A 21184-nucleotide genomic window follows, 5' to 3' on the forward strand; every position below is an offset into this window, starting at 1 on the left:
CCTTCCAAGTGCGGGATTCGCGGATCTCGATGAGTCTATATCTCCGAAAATGGATTTTACTTTTTCTGTTCTCGGCCTGACTGATTTATAGAACTCACTCAGTCCGGGAACGATTCCCGATATCCCCGGAAGAATCATGAATTTCGTGACGAACGGAGCCGACAGCGCGACGCGTGAGCCTGGCGGTTATGATTGACTCGGAGGGATGACACGGTGTCTGGAATTGATTTTGGATTACCGTAGCTGACACAGTGGTAAGTTGACCGCCAGCGGAGGACTTATTCATATCGAGTCTGGAATAATCCTTCGATGGAGCAGTCGCTCTTGGAAGCGCCGAGGGCTATGAGAGAGCACATCATGAGATCAACGTTGAGGAGACCGCGGAGGGTGGCGATAGCGTTCAAGTAACGAGGATGGTCTCCTCGAATGGACCGCAAACCGGAACACCGGAAGGAACCTCACCAAGAGCTAAGGATGCATGCTTCTGGAAGACGTGATTAATCGATACGTGCCCCTGACGCTTCGTGGAGTCTAGTACTCCAAATGAAATGGGTTATGAGGTCACCTTCCCCGATGCACGGGACGTCCAATGGGGGGCGGTGTTCAGATGATGATGGCTTCTCTGATCCTCCTCGATACCTGGTTATATGCTCTTTCTCGTAGGGACGATCAAGCGCAGATATCCCCGGAAGCTTCGGAGAGGAGGAACGAAGAAACGCGTGACAGGAAAACGGCTCCGAGGTAAATTATGAGAATCTTGCAGAGAACACATCAGGGAGCCAGCTACGCCTAGCGGACTAGAAATCGGAAAGCTCTCTCACAAACTCTCGCCATCCCAGAGAGCCCCGATCCAGACACCCTGATTCAATTCGAGGAGGAGCACGGTTTGAGAGCAATGGTCGCTGACTTTTCCATTTCATGAGAGCTCCACTGATGGTGGTCCCCGGACAAGCCTCTGGCACACCTCTGTAAGGAGACCCATTTCAAGAGTTGATGTTCCATCATGGGACTGTTCCGTCAGAGCCGAAACTTTCGGTTTCTTCACGATGAGCCGGATAGCAAAATTCTCACACGCGCTATTTTTTTCTTGCGCGAGCTCCAGATGTGCCGAATTTTCACGGAATCGTTTAGCGGAGTTTCGGTGAGCTCCCGAAATTCTCGACGGACGAGGTCACCAATGTGAGCGACTCGAGCTTCCGCATCGAAAGGAGAGACTTCCCTCAACGATTCCCATGGAAATCGGGGTCGATATGGTTCCTCTAGGGAGCGTTTGTCGAGATCAAGAGCGGCAGAGGATGAAAATGGAGTCCGTCTTTCTGGGCTGAAGGGCAACGGGCTGCATTCCAATCGAATTTACCTGAACCGATCCGGCGCATCCGAAACAAGCGCGAGGACCTCAACGCCAGCTTCCGATTGAGGAGAAGGTAATGAGCTTTCATCGGAACGAGTTCTCATTCCACGCGATGCACCTCGCGCCCGATCGGAACATTTTAGATCGATTATAACAAATCTCCAGGTAGGAGGAAGATGCGTCTTCCCGGTTGAGTTTCGTCGATTTCCGCGGAAGACGGGTCATGAAGGAAACAAGGATGCGTCTATCCCTGGTGTAATTCGCAAACAGGGTTTTTCTATTTTTTCCGCTTCATTTGATATTCCCTGTTTTGAGGAGAAGTGTTTAGTGGATGATGTCTGCTTGAAGTCGATCGGCACCGGTGAGATATTTTCTGTTATTTCTGAATCCGTATTCAAGTCTGTGTCCAATAAAATACCCGGATATTTCCTATTGAAGAACCGCGCGGGGTTATCCGATCGATTCAAGATAACCAGCAGCTCTGTTATGCTAATTCTACTCAACGAATAATGTGCGTGACGAATATGCCGCAAGGAAATCGACACTCTCCGAAAAATAATCAGGACTCCTCTCTCCGGGAGAAGGAAAATACTGCTCGCTCTGAAGCAGAGATCTTCAGCAAAGATCCTCAGAGACCACGTACCGGAGAAGTCGTTCTGTGTTCCGTTGTTGGGGAACTTCCATCCTCATCGCAAGTTTTGCTTGTGGAGCATCCTCCAGGTTTGTTGTGAAAATGGGCTCAGCTTTCTACATGACATTGATGGCGTTCGGAGCGTTTCCCGTCGGCGTTGTCGTTTCTGCCGTACTCCTTGTCGCCGTATTCGTCGTCGTTGCCGTAAACGTGGAAGAGCGTCTCAAGAACTCAGAAATGACAGCTGTCAAATGACACCTGACTCGAGCGGAGGAGGAAATGCAAGGAGTGTTTCTCCTCCGAAAACTCTTTTCCGCGTCACGTTTGTCTTCGGATTCTCCGAGTGTTCATCGTCGGCAACAAAATGAATTCTCGTGAATCCATCACAAGCTGCAACTCATGTCATTCAAATGCGTCGGGAGAAATGAGGTTTTTGAGTTAGGAGTTCCTCCATTTGGGGCGTTGCGAAGCTCCTCTGCGATAATCATCGATTCTGCTGCTGTTCTTCCGTGGGAAAACGACGATCGAACAAAATGGAGAAGGAAAGACTCCAAGAGAAACAGGTTCGACATAACGGATAGAACAGCTCCTGGGAAACATCGGCGGACGTGACGACGTACATCTTAATGGCAGTTGTACGGTAACGATGCTTGATGTGCATCGGGCCGATCCGTCGTTATAGTGGAACTGATGGAGCACCGTCTCACGCACATACGGACGAACGTACGTCCTTACGCGCATGCCTTCGACGTATACCCCGGTGTCAAGATTGATGGATAGCTAACTCGAGCTTCTGTACGATGTTGTTGCTCAAGACTTACCCGCTCGTTTGACAGACTGTATCGCAGAACGGGGTTCGAGTTCAGTTGGGAAAACAACGGCAGCGCTACCAACTTGCTTTCAGAGACTCCAGGTGGAGAGAAGACGCAGACCAGGATTCGCTCGAAGGAATTCCCATTGGAAGAAATCAGAACTTCTGCTTTTCTTCGATCGTGGGCTCTCATGTGAACCGCGTTTCCGTTTGAATCCATTCGCGACTTCCGCATCTCGAAGTGCCTCGATCCTCATGAAGAGCAGCGGAGGTGTTCGGGAGAGAATCTGGAGAGTCGTCCGATTCTCCGACGGTGCCTTCGCAGTGTGCAAGCTTCAGATCTGACCACGATTCCGGGCAACGATTTCCATTCTGCAAGCACGTATCATGACAATCTGCTTTTCTGGTACGAGCATTATGGGCGAGGAATGACTTCAATTGAAACCTAGAAAAGTGTTTTTCTTGTCGACTGGATGTCTTTCTGTTTCGAGGATGAACAAAGTTGCTTGCTCAAATAAAGCATTGTCCCTTCACCCGAGGATAGTCACAGGTCTCATCACTCTGGGGCGAGGCAATTCGTCTAATGCTTCTGAGACGGTGATGCTTAATATGGACGGAAGCTGATGGCTGCTGGGCGTGGTCTACGCCGGTGAACACATAGCTAGTGGCCGTAAAGAACCCAATGGACACACCCAACGCGCTCCTCGAGGACACGCCTGCTTTGAGTGATGGCACGGGCCGAGCTACACGATGACCGAAGAACAGCGATTCGGCTGTTTTTTATCCGACTTGTCGCATGTTGTGGTCCGAAAGGGAGCATATCGATTCCTGGATCTGATCTGTGAACTCATCCACCTGGAAACCATTGGTCCCCTGGCAGCGGTAGAGACCGAGCTTGAGCCGCCAAAGTGACGCTGAGATCGCTCACGACTCCATTCACCCCATACGACGAGGAACTTGGGCTGGTGACATCTCACTCAGCTGTTCGTGATCATCTCTGAAGCAGGACGACCGTCAGCGAGGATGTAGGTGGAGTCGAACAAGCCCGACTGATATTAAACACCCGATGGCAAATAAAGATCATATGACTGACTGAGCTGTATTTCATGGGATGCGTACGTGGGCACGCGAACGCAGGTCGACTGGGTATAAACACTGAGGGAGAAGTTAGCGGATCAGAGCCGCACTAAACTTCTCTCTTGATGGCCAACTTCTACTCCGCGTCTGATCCCCAACGAGATCGGGGGACATCGATATTCGAACCCTGAGCTCGAGGTAAGCCTCCTCAGGAGGATCTTCGAGACTCACTTCAGAGATCCATGCAGAACTTACCGTCTTGGACTGTGGAAACTCTAGACCGACAAGGTGCTGGGATCTATTGACTTGTCTGTAATGTTCGATGCAAGATCTCGTTAGTGCGTCGCCTCATCATTCACACGCTGGGACGGACTGTCAGGCGAGAGTGGCGGCGCGCGGCGCGAGCCAGGGGCGCAAACCTCCAAGTTTTCCTGGTGATGATGATCGACATCAAGTCAGTCCTCAGAGAGCAGCTCCTAGAAAATCTTGATTAAGGGGCTAGACGTTTGCCTTTCAAACATTCGTTGAGCGCAGGCTGGACTCTCTGTGCCGTCCGGGAAAAGAGCGCTCGTCTCCTAGCCGAAGACTCGAGGTAGACAGAATATTTTTCACCGGTTGTCAAGCCTCAATAATCTGGATTCTTGTGCATAGCAACCCAGAGAATAGAGAAACTTCAAGGTGATTTCTCATTCGTCCTCGGAGACCCCGACGCGAGCGCGCCGCCGCGGCCGCCGCCAGTACCCGTGGTTCTTTGTCAAGCGAACGATTCGTTCTATACTTTCACGGAAGCGGAGAAATCCGGCGAGTCGTCAGCGGCTCGAGTTCTTCCCCTTACTCTCTGTCAATTTCCATATTCAAACGTGTTTTCCTTCTGTTCCGTTTTCTTATTCGACGAGTCTTGGGTTTCGAGCGCGATTCCCGGAGCTCCACGCGAGCTTTTCACTCCGTGTGCGCTTCGGCGAGAAGAGTGAGTGGAAGACAGTCTCCCCAGTTCCCGCTGGACATTCTCCCCGGTTCCTTTCTGGGGACGCGGCGGTCTTTGCCGCCAAGACGACCGACGAACTGTGCGTTTCCATCCCATGTCAATCCACAGCAGCTGTTGTGTTGTCATTCTCGGCGACGTTTCGAGGGCGTCCGCGGAATTTTCCGTCAATTCGATGCTAGCTAGAGCTCCCTCTCTGCCGCATCTGTTGCCTCGGATTTTCCTCCGGGCATCCGAACGGATGTTTAGACTTGGACGGCGCTTCTCCTGAACTCTCCGCAGCTGATCGAACCAATCGAAACAGCCGTCCGCTGAGAGAACGTCCGACTCCGACGCCCAATCTGTGTTCCCGAGTCCCACCTAATCGGATCAGAAACTTCGAAGCCCGAGCCGGGGTTTTCGTGGCGCGCCTGTTGGCCAGCGTGGGTTTTCTCGGACGTGATTCTCGATAGCGGCGCGTCACGTTGTCTTTCCTTCCCCGAATATAATTAACACCACATGTTATGAGTCGCGAGGGAGGCGACAGATGCCGCCGCGGGAAGGTTCTCATTTCGGCATCCGATCGACTCCAACGTGATGAGCCCCCTTCCGCAACTGAATTCGGAAATTTTCTCGATTCTGGGAGTCGCATAGCTGTGAGATCGGTTCCTACATCGCCGCATCGTTCGCTTGCACTTTCTTGGTCAACTAAATGACTTCGTCATTCATTGAACCAGCGGTTCTCGACTCGTTGTTTGTTTTGCCCCTCCCCGCTGGCTCGGATCCCGACTCGTCCGCAGCTTGGAACGAACCGAAACGAAACCTCCACGCCTCTCAGGGAAAGTCCGCCCTCATCCCCCTCCCTTGGGAGCCGTACCACCGGGCTGAGGAATGCCGATCTTTACGACCAATTTTTTTTCTCCCGCCAGGTATCTCCACTGCGGTTTCGGTCAGCTCGCCGTGTTACCTCTATGTCCCCTCTGTGTTAGACCATCCATTTCTCATCGCCGATCATCAATCTTTCCAGAAAAAGCTCATCGTCCCTCGTTGATACCTCGTTCACGTCGCGTCGTCCTGTAGCTTCGGGGTATCAGCTTCTGTGCGTAAGGAATCGATATCCGTAAACTTCTCGGAATGGCAGAATCCTTCCTCGTCGGACGGGAGTCCCGCATCGAGAGTCGCAGCTCGAGGATGCGGGGACCGCGGTTCAGACAGACAAGAACGCAACTCGGTTCCCTAATCTTGCGGGTAGCGTACCTCGAATTACCCATGAGCATTGATCCGATTTCCGATGTCTGCATTCGTGAGTCGTACACAGAAGCTCTCACAAAAGGAGCGCTGAACATGTAACCCGCAGATCGGGCTGAAACTTCGGTCTAGAAATACCCCTCATGAGTCAAGTTCAACTCCAGGAGCTTATCTGCGTTGGGCTACTTGAGGGGTATTCATGCAGGAGCGTGATAGTTTTTTCTCGATGCAAATCGATTTGAAAGGTTCAGATCGCTGCGCACATTTGGAATCAGCTGTCCGAGTCGGCATCAATTTCTCCAAGCCGAACGCGAGGAGGAATACGAAAAACGGCGGGCGGTCTTCTCGAACCTTTTCCTGAAACGGCTGCAAGCCGCTTGACAAGCTCAATCGGAATGTTACTTTCATCGGTCTGCTGTTCCCCGGCGACTTCCTGACCAAATGACGCTCAACAAGGGGTGGGTGCGAGTCAGAAAATGATGAGACCGATGCAAACACGAGAATATACATGTTTATTGCACCAAAAGATGACATCCGGGTCACCTCTACATGCTCACAGAATGTATGAACGGATGAGATGATGATCGAACGGAAGTACACGATCGCATGTCCGTATGTATGAATGTATGTATGTATGCATATTTCTCGTTTGTACAATGACCGGAGCGGAAATTCGGCTTTCCTTGTAACGCCCTGCTCGGTCGCAACTGATTCTCGATATCGACCAGTTTATGTGGCATTGCTCGGCCGGATTGCGTCGCTAAACCGCTGTCGCCTCCCTCTGTGGCGTTGAACAGGACGGGACGCCTTCTGCGTCTCCGTTCACGTCAGCTTCGCTTATGAGATCCGTCGTCCAGGCTCAACTGCACTGGCAGCGCGCAGGTTTCGGAACAGCGAGCGAGAATTTCCGTCATCGAGGAAAACTTCCCCCACCGTGGCAGACCTCCCGAGCGGAGCAAGTTGTCATTCATCGACTTTTCCGCTACTTTGGTTTCGGGATGTATCGCAGCCACATGTCGAGTTTACCGATGGACCCGGCGTCCGAGCGGAGCTCCTCGCTGGAAGGAGAAATGAAAGTCTGGAAGTTATTGCTTTCTGACGCGAACGACCTCGATCTCTCGATCCGAATCGAGTACTCATTTCTCGAGAGGATACAGAAATGTTCGCTCGATTCGATCCTGCGAGCTCCAACTGTAGCGAAAGATTTTACCTCTGAACGACACGTCGACCGGCGTTCGAGATCGCCGAGCTGGTTTTATCGACACAACATTCCCCTAGAAATTCACCGTCGGTCGTGGACAGCAGCAGTCGTAGCTCGGCGCTGCTTATCTGTTCGGTGCTCTCCAGGATATAGCGCGCTGTGCAGTTGAATACGATATCTCCTTCGCAGAAATGGCCAACGGGGGTTGACTGAGTCTCGAAATCACCGAGTTCCCAGCTCACGACAGTTCCCTTTCTCGTTTGCGGCGATACAAGACGAGCCTGTCATGGAGGGGAAGTACTTCACTCTGAGATCGGTCGTTTGGTATCGAGAGTCGCTTTGACGTGCGCGTGTGTGCGTCGCTCCACAAGCAATCAGATTTGGAATATCCTTTCGTACGAGATACGAGAATAGACTGACTATCGATATGGGCTCTGGGAGACCTGCTTACCTTGTCGATGTGAATTTCAAAAACTGGAGCGTTGACATCCAACAATGATACGTCAGTAGCTTCGCTGATGCTGTCGTCACTCTGGAGGCAGAATTGAATAAATTAATCATTCGGTCGATCGAACTCCCTCTTTGGGAATGGCGGGAGCGATGTCGACGATAAGGCGGAGGATTTCTGACCGGGAGCATTTTGAAAAGGCAGGACGTCGTACCAGAATAATAATTCTCTTTATGAAGTTTGAGCGTCGGGCTGATACGCCCAAGGAAAAATGAAGACCAGAATTTCCAGAGGAAGGACAAGGCGACACTAACCGATAATATTTTGGTGATTTGAGTGACTCGTTGCGACGAAGGAGCATTTTTTGGGCTGGATCTGCAAAGCGTAGGGATTCACTCACAGGGTGGAGCTCGGTCTATTCCTCTCGCAAGGATGCGGGCGATGATGCTGCGCTCCGTGGGACCTCCAGTCTCTTTACGCGATGGCCAACGCTCCTGCTCCGGTCAAACATAATATACGTACTGACTAGTTTGAGTTGCTTCGTTCCGCAGCATGGCGCAATTTCTATTGAGAGTGATCCTCGATTTAGGTCTTCTGCTGGGCAGACTCGCATCCAACAAGCTGTCTCTGTTGTCGGAGTCCAAACTTTCCCGGGACGAACTTGTCGACATTCTTTCTTTGACGAGGGATTTCCGACGCGGCTTCGGTTGAGGAGCGCTCAGACCTAAATTGAAGTAGGTACTACTTTATGAGCCGCTTCAGGCGAGAATGGAAAGACGGCTTCATGCTAGGCTCCAAAAAAACTTTTTCCCGCCAAGACTCGTGTTCTTCCTTCCGAAACATGAGGAACTCTCCAGTAGAATTTCCAATGAGCGATATCCTGACATGTATTTCTAGCGACTCGGGATTCTTCGATTATTCCGATATGTTTCCGGCATCCCTGAGATCGGCCTCAAAATTATTATTCTCCCGAATTTCGCCTTAGAGGTTGAAGTGGACTTTTTGCCTATTCTTGCGAGAAATTGATCGAGCTGACCCGAGCGAGACCCAGCTGAGACTTTCCGATATCTGGGTCCCTGGCACGAACGGATTCCGAAATGCTCACCGTTGGAAATTATGAGTTTTGGCTTCGATTTGCTCTTCTCGTAAATGCCGCCGACTTTCGCTGAAGTTTCGCGTTGTTGTTGCTGTTGTTGTTGATGTTGAAGGTGGTTGTTGCCGTTCTGGCTGTCGGATTTTTCTTTTCTGTTGTGAGCCTGGAGCGAGATTCGTTCGTGCTTCCGGAATTTCTCCTTCGCTTTGGACGATGGTTTTGCCATTCTAGCTTCGCTAACGACTTTGTCGATATGTCTTTCGAGCATCTCGAACTTGTCTGCAAATCGACGGCCAAGAGAACGAAATTATTGCCGTGCCTCTCCCGGGCGTTGCAGAAGGGAAATATGTATGTTATGCTTTCCGTCGTCGGTGGCCTCTCGATCGTTTCCCTCAGCTGCCTCGCCGCAAGTTGCCTGCAGTCCGATGCAACGTGCCCACCGCCGACGCTCCCGTTCGCTATCGCGTGTCTCCCCCAATTTGCTGACTGGACTTGCGTGCCCACCGCTCTTGGTCTTCCGAACCGCACCTTTCCCCTTCCTCTTCCATTCCATTGCGGGACCCGTTTCGGTCGTTCCCATACGTGCCCCCACCTCCACCTGAGTCCCACACTGCTGCTAGTCGCTAGTCCGAGGCGGACCGCTCTCAAACGCTCCCATACCCTCTAGCCACTCACCCTGAAGTTGGAGAAGCATGTCCTGCAGGATGCCCTGGTCTCCATCCTGCTCAGCGGCCTCCGCTTGTCTCTCTTGGGCAGCAACTCGTTCCTTGAGTTCTTCACTTTGTTCAATAAGCTTTCGATTCGAATCCTGCACGATATCGCGCTCCCGTTCCAGTTCTCCGACCCGTTGTTGGAGCTGGAATAGCATTCTCCCTATCAAGTACATTTCTTTTCCTCTCCTTCGGAAACCCCGTGCGCATGGTTACGACAGCGTCGCCGACGTTCTTGGGAATCCCGCACGAGCCGCTCGTCGAGGGGCTACATCTGAGCTTAAGTAGACGGAGAAAGCAACTCACTTCTTGCACAACCGAACTTTGCGTTTCTCTCTGAGCGAGAGCCTGCTCGAGTTCTAGGAGTTTGGCATTTTGAGCTTCGACTTGCTCCTGGAGAAGTCGACTGGCCTCGAGTTCCGCTTGCAGAGCTTCGATCTGAGTTTCTGGAATGTGAGAATCATCGTGGTCTCAAAGCCATCGGATCAGGGCTGTCCACGGACGAGTTCGGCCGCAGCTTTGATCGAATCGAGTTTTTTTCCCGCTCAAAAATTATCAGATACAAAGCGAGCCGTGATTTTTTCCCCAAGAATTCGTCTCTTTCCCGACCATGATAGGAGTATTCGCAGCACGGCGTTGTCAAAAACCGGCGACGGGATTTGCGTGGCCGCTACTTGTGGCGTTGACGACTTTCGGGACAGTCGAGCGAGGTTAGGAGAGTCACGTGGGAAAAACCAATCTAAATATCATCTGTGCTCCGACAGATGGAATATATCTCGGAATGATGAAAGACGGACGTTGGGATTGAGTGGGAATTCTTGGAGAGAACCCTTTATTCATTTCTTCCCTCATACCTTTGACTTGGATTTCTTTGTTGGCTTTGAGGAGATTCTGCTGTACCTGACAGAGCTTTTGTTCGACGTCAGTTTTCTGCTGGCGTTGAGAGCTCAGCTCGCTGTTGAGCTTCTGAGCTACTATTTGCCATTCAGCGACCTCTTCCGCGCGTCTTGACGCCTCAGCTTTACTGCAAATAAATAGCAACTTTCAGTCTATGAGGGAACCGCATGACGAACCCCAAGTGTCCCACCATAGGACACAATTTGGGGGAGGCCAACGCGAGCCGACGATGCGGCGGGTAGACCAGGGCTACGAGTCGTTTGTCAAGGTTTGAGTGAGCGCGCGAAACGTTGTCCGGAAAGCCCGAAACCTGAGGCGCAGGACACAGCAGCTGCTGCTGGCCCCGCCATCGTCAGCGTTATCGACCGCAGCTCCATTCGGCGTCAGTGCGGCTGGAGCTATAGGGGAGAACCCGACTACTCGTGCTCTCGTCGCATCCGGTGGCGCTTCCGCTTCGGATTCGTACGGGAAATGTGGCACGAGATCCAAGCCGGCAAAGGAGTAAACTATCTAACCTGGAGACTATCGCCTGTGAGTCTTGGCAGCGACGGTGGACCTCCGTCCCATACCTACCGCCAGGGTCAGCTGGGCCGCTTCTACAAAGGGATTCGATTTTGATACTGGCATTCATCGTACTTACAGCGTGCAAATTTCCGTGTGAGCCTCCTCGAGAAGACCTAAGCTCACGGTCTCGGGGTTGTTTCGCGCTGTCCGGGGTCTCGCACTGCTCACCAATCGGCCTCGTGAAGCGCTTCTGGCGCGTGGTGGATTCGCCGGAGTTGCGAATTCATTTGGAAACGGCTGGGGAGTCGACGTTCCGTTCGGAAGCACCAGACTTTCTTCGTGGAATTTGATTTGACTAGCGGTGTTCGGGTCGGTTGAAGACCTTTTGGCGAGGGCTATCACGCGAGACAGCTTCGTTTTCAACCTGGAGAAAGATATTGTTCAATCGTCGAAAACTCTATTTGGAACTCGATCAGTATAAGCGACGTGTCGTCTCTCCCTGAATCCCAGAGGAGAGAGGAGGAGGAGGGGGAGCTCGGCCAGTAGACTCGCTGAGAGATGAACGCGATGCGATTTGCATATGAATATTCATGATGTAAATATCAGCGACGGAACGACCCACGGAAGCTCCTCGAGCCGGGAACACGACCGTCCCATCTAAATCTCTACGATCGGGTTTCCAGTTTCCGAGCTGGATGCGATCGGAATCACGTCGCGCAGTCGTTACTTCCCCAGACTGAGTGCTATTGTTTTCTCCCACCGATCTTCTCACGGAGCCGAGCGAAAGCGGCATGCCCGCTAGGTTCGAAAGGCGCGAAGCTTATTGGGGCAGAAAATTGCATGAGGACTCCAACGAACCAGCCACTTAGTCTGTTTGTCAGATGGACGAGCAGACAGTGCGTGCCGGCGAGCAAAGCATCTAATTCTCGATATCGGCGGCCAGCGCGAAGCGAAACGCAGATTTTTCAGCTGATTCAGCGTGGGGGATGAACAAGTACGTCAAAGAGCTCTTATAAGTATAGTGAACTGTCTTCGTTCTGGCAGCACAGCTGGACGCCGATAATTTTGCGCTGAAATTCTGAGCGCGGTCTAAATCAGAAATCAGCTGGATCCCAGCCTGGATTGTCACAGTGCCCCAGCCGTCATCACTCATCACAATCTGAATGGAATCATGATGATGCTCCCGAGAACAGGCCGAGCATCGGTCAATGATGATCTCCTCAAACGATTCACTTTGCGTGGATTCTTCGAGACGAGTGGCGCGATGATGGAGAAAAGCGGAAAAAAACGAAAAGCTGACTTACTGTCGGATGGTGTCTTCCTGGTTATTTGTTGTTTTTTCAAAGAGCTGTTCTCTTCCTTGAGTTGATTGAGTCTTTCAACGCTGGGAGCCCTTTCCAGCATTGCCAACGATGCTGTTTGATGCGCTGACCACATGCTGCCCATGTCAAATTTGGAGGTGAACCCTCCAGACCCACGGTTCTCGATTTTGTCTCACGTCATCCTGAAAGCCGACCCGCTCGGAGGGACCCATGTCGACCGGAGTGCCGCACCAGTCGCGCAACAAGGCTGCAGCCCTGCAAATGAGGAAACGAGGCTCAATATTTACTGCGAATGTTTTTAATTCGACGCTTGCGATGGGAGGACCGTGGGAGAAAATTCTCCGGATCTCCCTCCACGCGGCCATCGCGTCTGGACGATCCGGATTATCCTCAACCCGCTCGGTCCGTGGGAAAACGCCGTTTCCGCCGTCACATACAGAAGTTAACGACTACCAATACCTAAGCAGAGCTCGGCTGCGGCGGGTAGGACAAGTCAAGTATTTTCAGCATCTATGAAATCCGACACGCTCAGCCAAGCTGAGCAGGTTCAAAAGATCTGGATTTCGACTTCAAGACGAGGCGATTGGCAAAGAGCGAATTTTCGAGAAAATGCGGAACTTCATGGTCAGGCGTTGGGATGCGTGCGTGCAGGGATCGTCAGAAGTCCTGAAAGTCGCTCCCTTCAACAATGTGACAAGTTTATCTTCTGAAGCCATTGTGGAGGCGCTCCCCAGCCAACCCATTGCGTCGTGAAGAGTATTCACGATCCACGAATCACCTACAGTTGAAGGACCGGACAGAAATTCAACTTGGAAGAGCTCTTCAGCTCTCTCCGAAAGAGGGAGTAGTGCTCTCTCCCGCAGAATTGGTCGAGCGGACAGGCCCGCCTTGGGGGAATCTCCTATCCGAGTCCGAATCAATGATCGGAGCGTCCCTTATGGAAATACCGTGGAGGAGAAAAATATCATAATTAGAGCCCGTGACTTCATGCCCTATAAAATCCGGATATATGCATGCAAATATGCCCTGAAAAAGGGCCGATATATGCATTATAAAAAAGAAATATGCACACAAAGAAATTAAGAGCTTCGTGCAGCTTTTATGATGCTTTTTGAGATTGACTCAATCCTGACTTAAAACATGCACAATTTAAATTACGGGTTACGGTAGACAATGAGATGCATCCTCGAATTTTCAAACGTAGAACTCTGACGACGGTCGCTGAGAAGGCGCTCCAAACTAGAGAAGCTCCTCTCAACATCAAGCGACGTAATCGATGCGTACTTGAAGCAGGCAATCTCCGACGGCCTGCGGCCAATGCGACGATCCGCGGAGCTGTTTCCCTGTAGTACGTCCTGATATCCTTCAGAACGCTGAAGCCGCTATTACGAATCACAACCGCATCGCATTTCCTGCGGACTGAACTCCCCAACATCACCGGGCGATTTCTTGAGATATCTCACGAGCGCCTCGGAAATACCCACGCTTTCTACCACATACAGTCCCTTCGTTTCCAGTTTCTCGATGGCATGTGGAAGCTCTCCGAAGTTTGCTTTCATAAAAGCGAGATTGTCCCTTGCAGAGGGCTTCCTCACTAATTGAGCAGCCGCTCCGATGCTCGCAGCGTCACTGACGTCCAGAGCGTCCAAAACCTCCGAAGATGAATCAGGGTGGTGGGCGTAATAAACCGCTGCGTTCAACCAAGGACCCCATATTGTCAAAACTGGCTGGGGTGGCTGTACGTCGCTCTCAGAGTCGGATTCTCGCGAGAATCGGCGGGGAAAATATGGGATATGCAGAATTATGCTTCAAAGCCCGGAATATGCATTTTCGAGGGGTAAAGCCCAGGATATGAATTTTTATGCAATATATGCATTTTGCATGAAGTCACGGGCTCTAATCATAATATAAGAGAATCGGTATTTTCCATAATGTGACGATCAGGAGGTTTTTTCAGCCTGGCCGTTTCTGTGAAGCGCTCAGTGAAGTTTGCTCACGCACGTTGTGAACGCTTCATCGACGCGCTGCATCGGAAACTCTTGGGCTCGTCAAGGTTCGGGAGACTTTCTTCTTGTCATCAAGAGCGACCGCGACGACACCATCGACGATGCCGCTGCGACATCGACGCCGACAACAAAGACAACTTCGACAACCGAGAGAGTGACGAGAACATGACCCTCTTAAGATGACGGAGACGGGTCGATTGCGCAGGCTTCTTCCGACGGAGGGAGTCCGGATTTGAGACTCGGAAGAAAATACAAAAAATCTATTCGAATGATCCATTAACGTGAACAGACTGAACGAAAGTATCCAAGCAATCCTTCAAGTGTGGACCCTATGTTTCCGTGAGCCCTCGGGGGCTGGCGTAGCGCCGACCGGTAGTATCAGGGAATCTTTCATGATAGGAGATCGGAAAGAGAAGGGGATGATAGAAGCGAAAACAGAAGACACTTCGCCGGAAGGCATCCAATCTGGGCGTATAGCTGCGTATTCCGGGCGTATTCCCCTCGCTACTTGGATTGGGGGGCCTAACTCTTGGATCCGAAGCTCTTTCTTCACTTCATTCGTTTAAGGAATTCTGATCGGAAAGCGCCGCAAGGCCGTGGACGAGCTATGAGGAAGCTCCAGCAGCCGAATCTCTGGGTGGCAACAACGATCAACGCAATTTCTAGTCGACATTGGCAGCAATAGGCGAGGTGATGAAACGCTCGAACGTGAATCCGTGCCTCGGTATTGTAAATGCGATGGGGGCTTCATCATTGTTAAATTTAAGGAAAGAAAAGAGAGACGAAACGAACGGCAACAAAAAAGCGACGGGGCTCGTCCAGCCATATTTAATGAGCCTCCACCATAATTGATTGGGAGACGGGGACGAGCGGAGAAAAGCCACCGTTGGAGCTTCGTTCAATAGAGAAGCGAGTCGTTCTTCTTGGTCAGCTCCCTCGGGTAAGATCCCGGGAATTCGGTTGAAAGCGTTGAGCGCGATATCTTGTTGCTTCTCGGAGGTCCGGACGATTTCGGGAAGCAGAATTCGGAAAATATGATTTCATGAATGGCGAGGAAGGTACGGAGAACTTCGCTAAAAACAGACATTCGCCCGGTAAATGAAAACAAGCTCGCTTCCACATGAAGATTTTCGCGCGTGCCGCAAACTACGGAATCGCCTCGAATTTCCACGCTGCTTTCGGCAAGAAGATCGAACCAACCTATCAGTTCACGCTGTGCTCGCCTGCACGGGACCGTGGGTGCCGCAGGGCGAGATGACGTTTGACTGACAGCCCCGATTTTACGGCAGCACTGTTCCTCTCTCCGGCCTACATTGCCGTAGAAGCTCGGAGATTGAATTTTTCCTCTGAACTTCACAAGAATCACACGCACGGCTCCTACCTGGCGGCGGATCGTGTGGAAGACCTGGCCGGCTATTCGGCTGGTCTTTCGGTGGGTCGCCCGGTTGAGTGGTCGACCGGTCAGCCAGCTATGTATAGCGACTCGGTGGCCGCCGTAGCTGCTTTGCGCTGTCAGAGCGAAACACAAAACACAGAGTTGCCCATTGTTGGCGCACCGATGCAGATTTGCCCCCGTCAGCTTTCGGCTGGACCGAATACTTTTCAGAACGGCCCCGTCACGCGACTCCTTGAAGCAACGGGGCAAGGGCACCGTCTGAAGAGAGGAGGACTGACACTCGAGCGGCCGCTGCTGTCGATGCGCGACCGGCGAAGACGTCGATCCGTCGAGGAGAAAAAAAAGCAGAAGAAGCTTCTGCGCTCTGGTCATGGTGGAGGGGTTGGACGGAGGTGGGGGTAGGGGGAGAAGAGGAGGCAAAGCACAAAAATATCCGCCCGTTCAGCAGCTAACTCGTTCACAGATCGCTCACGCCGCTCATCGATCCGCCGAGTCATGGCTGACGTGTTTAATTGCGATTCATGCAAAGAGGTCTTCTTCCGATACATCCTTTCCGGAGACCGGAAAGCGAATGTTTTCTCTGGGACTAATGATTATTCCTTCCCGCTCTCTTAACGGTGGCGGTCGCGCCGCCGATCGGATCCAGTGAACGGGAAGAAAACAAGGAACATGCCCGATATGGGGTCGCTTTGCTTCGATTCTGATTGTTGCCATCGTTTGACATCGCGATGGACGACAGCGACGGACCACGGCGACGATCACTTCGACGCCGTGGAGAAGGCATCTGACGTTTCGATCAAGAACGCTTACGCATCGATTACCGTTGGCACCATTGCTAAGTGCCCCGGGCGGAACGCCTTTGCACCGATAGGCGGTGGTAGACCAGCAGGAACTTGTCGCGCATCAGACTTCCCATGCGAAGGTGACTTCGCATGGAATCGATGGCAGGAGTTTTCCTTCTAGACTCGACCATCGATTGGCCTGCACGTCTCCTTCCAGACCTGTCCCGAAAAACCCTCGAATCTTCGCAAACGAGGGGGAGTTGCCTCGAGGAATTTCGTCGTTTACCTTGCAAAGGTGGCACCGTTGGTCGAGGTTAACAAAATCGAAATGGGGAGGATTCACCGAGCCGTCGAGGAAGATGGAGGAGCCCTGCCCGCTCTCGAACGATCGACTCCGCTTTGGACTCGCGCAGCGGCGCTTCTTGTTTTTTTTTGGCCAGCCTCTCGTGCTGCTAATGATGCGTGACCCGGAGAGGGTTTTTCAAAGATCAGCGTGCCCGAGCTGCCGACACGTAACGGAATTGACCCCTAGACGGCGCGCTCTGCCCGCAAACACACCGACAATCGGATTAGAAGTTCACCACGCTGAACACATTTATATCATTGACGCATTTTATATTATTTTATTATACGAGCGGTCGCCGAGAATTTCTCAAGTTTTCTCTCGCCCTCCGTCCATTCGAGTAATTAGGTGTAACAAATTTCCATCCGTTCTATAATTTCACTGACGCAGCTGAAGAAATAACATAAGCGCATTCGTTGACCTTTGACAACCAGCGTCGAATCGGATGAACGGAAACTAAAACCGAGTGCTGCCGAACGCAGTGATTCATTGACCGTATTTCAGCAATCTCATAGTTTCCTGCATGCGAAAATAATGGCTCACACCGCCCATTTTCGTCGGATTGAACATTGAATGTTCTTGTCAAAAAATTCGCGAGTCAATAATTGACAGAAGGTTCCGGATATTTCGCTCCGGAGCGAAGGTTTCACGTAGACCCGGGTCGAGTCTCCCGAGGAAATTTTGTGCGGCTCGCCCGGAAACACCCGGCATCGTTAAGCTCCGAAATGGGGACGACGCTCTCCTACGGGAGCTTCGGACCACCGTCCTCCAACAGCCGAACAGCCAGATTTTATGGAACACTAGGCCATCACCCTTTCGGTGCCAAAGTGCTCGCACATAATTCTTCCGAGAAGACTTGGAGAGCTTCCACGTTCGACAAACATACTGATCTCGACGCGCGAGCGCATCCACTAATCTGGAGGACAAACCGTATCACGGCCTAATCGCCCTCTATCTCTCCGGCTCCTCCGCTGTCACGCCCTTACGCAAAGCAGTAAAAGCAGCCGTTGCGGGAATTTATTGCGCGCAACGTCGTAGGGGCTCTCGGTACGTATAGCGGCATTTAACAGTCTTCAGGTTATCTCGACAAGGACCTTTCATTTTCGCGAGGAGCTTATCCCTGCCGCAACGGTGAGCTGAACGACATCCGAATGAAAGTCCCTATGCATTTCCACCGCGTCGACTCAAGACGGAGCCGCGTTTGCCTACGAAACGATCCCAGAGGAGAACGAGAATTGTGCTCAGGGAACACACGAGACCCGCGTAACGATGCCCAGCAGACGGATGGTCGGAGAGAGGCTCGCGGTGGACGAGCAAAGTTTAGCTCGGGAGTCCGCGGAGGACTGAGGGAAAAGACCCGGAGGGAAGAAGCCACTTAGCGCTGCGAGGCTGAAACGCGCGACGGAAGAAGACAGCGGTATGTTGTAGACCGAGTCGCCAGCTTCCGGGATGAAAGCCAGGCTCTCTGTGGTCGTGGCCCCCGTCGTTCACGTCGTCGTACACAGCTCACATCCGCACTCCTGGCCGTGCTCGATCCCACCGACCGCGTACACCTCTACTATCTATGTACTAAGCGATTTCCTGCTTTCAGCCGAATAGCCGGCCAGCTGAGCAGCCATCGTCATCATTTTCATCAAGCGTCCTGACGTCGGAATTCAGGATGTTCTTACCGTACAGGAGAATGGACGAAGAGGGTGGTAAGGTGAGACAATATTAGAGCGAATCTCTGAATCGCCAAAACGATTGGTCGAGGGGGATAGTTTACGTCAAACCAATCACACCGGTGGAGCTTTAAAGCGAATCTCGGACCGCGACTCGAGCCTTATCGTGGACTTTCCTAAAGCAACACCTGGCCGGAGCATTGCTGTGGAGACCGCACCATGGCAACGGGCTCACCAAACACTTTGAGTCAGGAAATATTAGCGGTCAATTTTGAAAAACCCCCCTTCCCCTCCTACTCAGGGCCGACTACACTCTCGCAGCGAATTTTCGCCGTTCCACCGCTTGCCGTCCTGCTCGGAAATCAAAGTCAAATCGTCGCACAACCAACAGAGAAAAATGTGCGCGCCTTTCGGGAGATACAGGCCTGGTGATTCATGTCTTTCTCCGTAATTTCTCTCGAATAGACAACAGCTTCACAGAGTTCGTGGATTTGTGGCATAAAAGTGAACAGTTTTCATGGTTTACTCATTTCGCTCTTCGAACTCGAGTTCAATGGAAGCTCTACCCTCGAGATGCCCCTGAAAGGGCGGATTGCAGCCGAAGGTCGTCAGCCCACGTTCTCCACATGGACGGTATCTTTCCCCTCATCCTCTCCTCCTCCTCTCCCGAATCCTTCGCCTCTCTCGGAAACAATTTCTCGCCATTGAAGTCGCAAATCGATCGGCCACAATGTTCTGAATCATCGCTGGTCGGACTGAGTGAGCTCACCCAGCTGTGGTGGCGTTCTTGTCCGCCTCACGGATGACAACACAGCCCGCTCAGGCTCCGTACAAACAAACTCGACGGCACTGCACTGCGCTGTGCGTGGACTGCGGAGTCTCCCGATGGTGAGCTCGATTGCGATGACCCTGGGAGCGTGACATCTCCGCGATAATTCCGATCCCCGAGAGGGGTGCTCTAGGAATCCTTGGGGGAGAGGGGGGAGCTTGATGCATTGAGGGAGAGGCGAATTCATGCTTGGGCTCAGCTTAAACATTGGAAATAAAGGCGGTCGGAACCTTTTGATCTCCCTTTGGCGGGGAGGAAGAGGTTCATTCCCTCAGAGATACTCGTTACCATTTCACGCCTGATAAAGATTTCCGGGGGAAACTTCCCCAAGAGCAGTTCTGAGCTGGCGGACATCGAGCCGATGACAGCCCTACGAGCGCGCAGATGAGACTTAGCTTTCAAGGTCGAGATTTCTTTGCTGTTCACGAGTCAAACCGTGCCGAGGAGTTTATCAGATAGCCTTCATCGTCTCGCCGGGTTGACGCTCTTGCAACATAGAAAACCGAGCTCCCGAGACCCAGAGAAATTGAAGAACCTGGAAGAGGATTCCGCCTCGAAGATGTACGAATATAGACGTTTCCAGAGTGTCGCGCTGCGATAGAAACTCGGTGGCCGAACAGAGAAATTCTGACAAGGTCTCTCCTCAATTATTGTCAACGAGCTACATTTTGTCCCCAGCATGAAGGTCTCTGGGAAGCAAGCGAGTGCAGGTCGGAGAGCAAATATGTTTTTTATCCCTTCACTTGTTCTCTCGGAGCTTCTGACCCTCGTGGCTGCCCACTCGCAGAGGTTTCCAACTTTACTCGAGTGCGTGCGGAGGTTCGCATCTTTTAGCGTGCGAGTGAGTGAGTCAGTGTCATGCGGATCTTCATTCTGTTCGCTCTATTTCCGGCCTCCGTTCCGCAGGTACGAAATTCATGACAGAGAGATCTTAGCCTGTTTCTCCAGATAGACTCCGAAGGTCTGGATATGCGATCCGTCGGCTCTCGTTTTAAAGGCTCACCCGGGGAGATAGAATCCACGCGAGAGGATTCGTAAGCGCTCTGTGCCGCCACACGGAGCCAGTCGGTGAGCGGCTCCAGGAAAGCGTCCGAAGGGTCCCTTATTATCGAACATGGATTTAGAGCTCCCTATAAGTAAGCTCCCTATAAGGTAAATCCGCGAGCTCTTACCTCGAGTCATGAATCATGAATCAGAGCGCCGGCGAGAACATGGTATCATCTACTCAGGGTCATTGTCCATGAATGTATGGGCATCCACAATCCAGTTGACCGGCGTCGCTTCCATGCTCTTCGTCGGTGACCTCGATCACCAGCTGTCTGCGCTCGTAAGATCCGCGTCTCCGCAACGGGGAGAGCCTTTTCACGCTGCGGTGTGCGAAGACGTTCGGAGACTAAGGCGTCTCTCGAGCTCGGATACGGCGCTCGTAAATTGCACGGGTGCTGAGAAGAAAAATCCAATTGAACCCTGGGTCTGAGTTCGGTATGAAGTGGAAGGCTTCCGGAAGAGCTCGAAGAGCGGTAGAACTAAATGGAATGAATAATTCGATATGTATGTAAATATCTAATTGCGTGCTTTTTCATTGATTGCTCTCTTCGTTCCCTTCAGGCCGCCCAGCGTTGCGAAAACGAAGCCATCGTGCGAACGGCTATCGGGGCCTTCGTTGGAGTACTGCGCGCCCAAGTCGATCCCCGTGAGCCTTTGAAATTGGAGAAAACCTTTCAATTCGGCACGGTTACGCTGCGGAATGCGAGAATGTACAACGCCCAAACAGTGAGTAATTCAGAATTAGTCACCTTACTCAGTCTCGGAATTATTTTTTGTTTCTCCAAAACGAATCGATCCATGCCCGGAGTTTGCTCTCTGGTTCCATTGAACTCAAGAGCGTCGGAGGATTTCATGAGTTTTTTCTC

At 51.9% G+C, this 21184-nt stretch overlaps 1 protein-coding gene across 1 annotated transcript; it reads right to left on the reverse strand.

Annotated features, from left to right (window-relative positions):
• Positions 1-6717: 6717 nt before the first annotated feature.
• LOC100907324 (X-linked retinitis pigmentosa GTPase regulator-interacting protein 1) lies at positions 6718-12378 on the reverse strand. Its single transcript, XM_029112174.1, is given in 12 exon segments — positions 6718-7137; positions 7290-7561; positions 7732-7812; positions 8043-8103; positions 8251-8452; positions 8834-9100; positions 9497-9677; positions 9838-9977; positions 10386-10555; positions 11069-11356; positions 12237-12273; positions 12276-12378. Coding segments are annotated over 12 exon segments (1878 nt in total). The 3' UTR covers positions 6718-7061.
• Positions 12379-21184: the final 8806 nt, after the last annotated feature.

This window comes from Galendromus occidentalis, unplaced genomic scaffold, assembly GCF_000255335.2.
Source record: "Galendromus occidentalis unplaced genomic scaffold, Mocc_1.1 scf7180000077485, whole genome shotgun sequence".
Classification (NCBI taxonomy): domain Eukaryota; kingdom Metazoa; phylum Arthropoda; class Arachnida; order Mesostigmata; family Phytoseiidae; genus Galendromus; species Galendromus occidentalis.